We start from the raw sequence: 1707 nt of genomic DNA, 5'->3' as shown, positions 1-1707 counted from the left end.
ATTGGCCCAAGTGCCACAATTCCAGGACATAAATTTTGCAGAAGAGTAGATACAGTATCAAAATATGGGGATATCGTACCTTCGTCTGAGACTCAATTTTTGTCTGTTGTTTGCTCTCCTCGAATGTGTGCAAACAAGGATAGCAATAATTTGGTTATAACTACATCCATGCTATCCACTAGTCCCTTGGCGATTAAAGCTGAAAGTTCTAGCAATGTATCAGGTGTTGAAAACAATAGCATGTAAGTTGAGATAATCAACATATTCTGATTCAGTTTCGTTTCATAGTTTGCGTTCATTTGCTAGACACACCGTTCAAAAGGAGCTTTGTTTCTCATCTCCTTTTTTTTAATATCGATGTGTTTCTAGATTTGTAGACACACCGTTCAAAAGGAGCTTTGAATCTCCTTCAGCGTGGAGATCCCCTTGGTTTATCAACTCTTTTGTACCAGGCCCCAGAGTTGATACAGAGATAACAATCGAGGTATTGGAAAATGGTTATGGTCAAATAATTTGTTTAAGCTACTACATAAATATATCTTCTGGTTAACTCTGCTTTTCTTATTTTTTGTAGGACATCGGCTATTTTATGAGCCCAGGGGATCAAAGTTATGATGCCATTGGATTAATGAGGCAGTTAGGCGAGCAGACAGCAGCTGCATTGGCAGATGCCCAGGAGATTTTGGGAGATGAAACTCCTCAAACAATACTGAAGGAAAAATGCTTAAAAGACCTGGAGGAAGAAGAGGATAACAATAGCTGTCAGACAGGCTCGACTTCAAATGTCTTGGTATGATCGTTGTTGTTTATCTTATTTCTCTTAGTTATAAATTGCGCTTAACATGGTCTCGATCACTGCTTTTCCTCTTTCTGTAAATTATGATTACACATTATGCTGTTGTAAGACATGATTGATGCATCTTTTTCCTGGTGCTGTAAAGTCATCAACAGTTTCAATTATGATATGCATCTACTACAATGTTATGTAATCTTGCTTATGAGTTATGCGAACTCCTGACCAGTTGAGAATCTTCAACCCTCAACCCCAAAAGAAAGACCACGTTACAAAGTTGCAAATAGTTGTTTGCCATGCTTCTGTTTCTAACTAAAAAGGAGATGCATTTCCATCATTTGGTGGTGAAATTAGTTTCATCAAAGTAACTCAAGTTGAAAATATCAAGAATTTTCTCGTGAAATTTTTAAACTTCTCGAGCTCATGTATTACTTTCATGATGAACCAGTCTTAGAGTTACACTTGAGAGGACTGAATATTGTTTTTTCAATGAACTTGTGCAATATGCTTGCTGACATTTCAAGATTATTTATATTTATCCTATCAAAAACTTATTTGGAACAAACCTTTACAGACGGAGAGGCGCACCCTTGATTTTAGTGATTGCGGGACACCAGGAAAGGAAGCAGGAAAGCTGTCTAGCAGCATTGTTTTCTCTAGTTCCTCTTCCCATCTCTTGAAGAGTTTCAGGTGAAAGGCTCCCATGGCCGAGGCATTTTACTGTAAAATCAGAGAGTCTATACACGTCTCATTTGATTAGTGTATGAATTGAATTATTCAGTTGTCTGAATTTTGTCAAAGTATGTGGAGTTCTTATTTTAATTATCCATAAGGCATTGTTTTGCTGAACTTTTATCATAATGATTATCTTCGCTTTCAAAATGTAATTTTTATTTCAACAATCATTTTAAATG

At 36.6% G+C, this 1707-nt stretch overlaps 1 protein-coding gene across 1 annotated transcript; it reads left to right on the top strand.

Annotated features, from left to right (window-relative positions):
• The first annotated feature begins 6 nt into the window (after positions 1–6).
• Positions 7–1701, top strand: LOC111381523 (transcription factor MYB3R-4-like). The gene is made up of 4 exons (XM_023005309.1): positions 7–242; positions 370–484; positions 575–790; positions 1368–1701. Exons 1-4 carry the CDS (start codon positions 124–126, stop codon positions 1485–1487), a joined length of 570 nt encoding a protein of 189 aa, XP_022861077.1. The 5' UTR covers positions 7–123; the 3' UTR covers positions 1488–1701.
• The last annotated feature ends 6 nt before the right edge of the window (positions 1702–1707 follow it).

The sequence above is a fragment of the Olea europaea genome, unplaced genomic scaffold (assembly GCF_002742605.1).
Source record: "Olea europaea var. sylvestris unplaced genomic scaffold, O_europaea_v1 scaffold23253, whole genome shotgun sequence".
Taxonomy (NCBI): Eukaryota; Viridiplantae; Streptophyta; class Magnoliopsida; order Lamiales; family Oleaceae; genus Olea; species Olea europaea.
This window is presented reverse-complemented; position numbering and strand designations above follow the sequence as displayed.

What these genes read in the sequence shown, in the direction of transcription:
- LOC111381523 (XM_023005309.1), top strand. Translation starts at nt 124, where the DNA reads ATGTGTGCAAACAAGGATAGCAATAATTTGGTTATAACTACATCCATG. An exon ending in ATACAGAGATAACAATCGAG is followed by an intron (nt 485 to 574) that starts GTATTGGAAAAT and finishes TATTTTTTGTAG; the next exon opens with GACATCGGCTATTTTATGAG. An exon ending in GCTCGACTTCAAATGTCTTG is followed by an intron (nt 791 to 1,367) that starts GTATGATCGTTG and finishes AAACCTTTACAG; the next exon opens with ACGGAGAGGCGCACCCTTGA.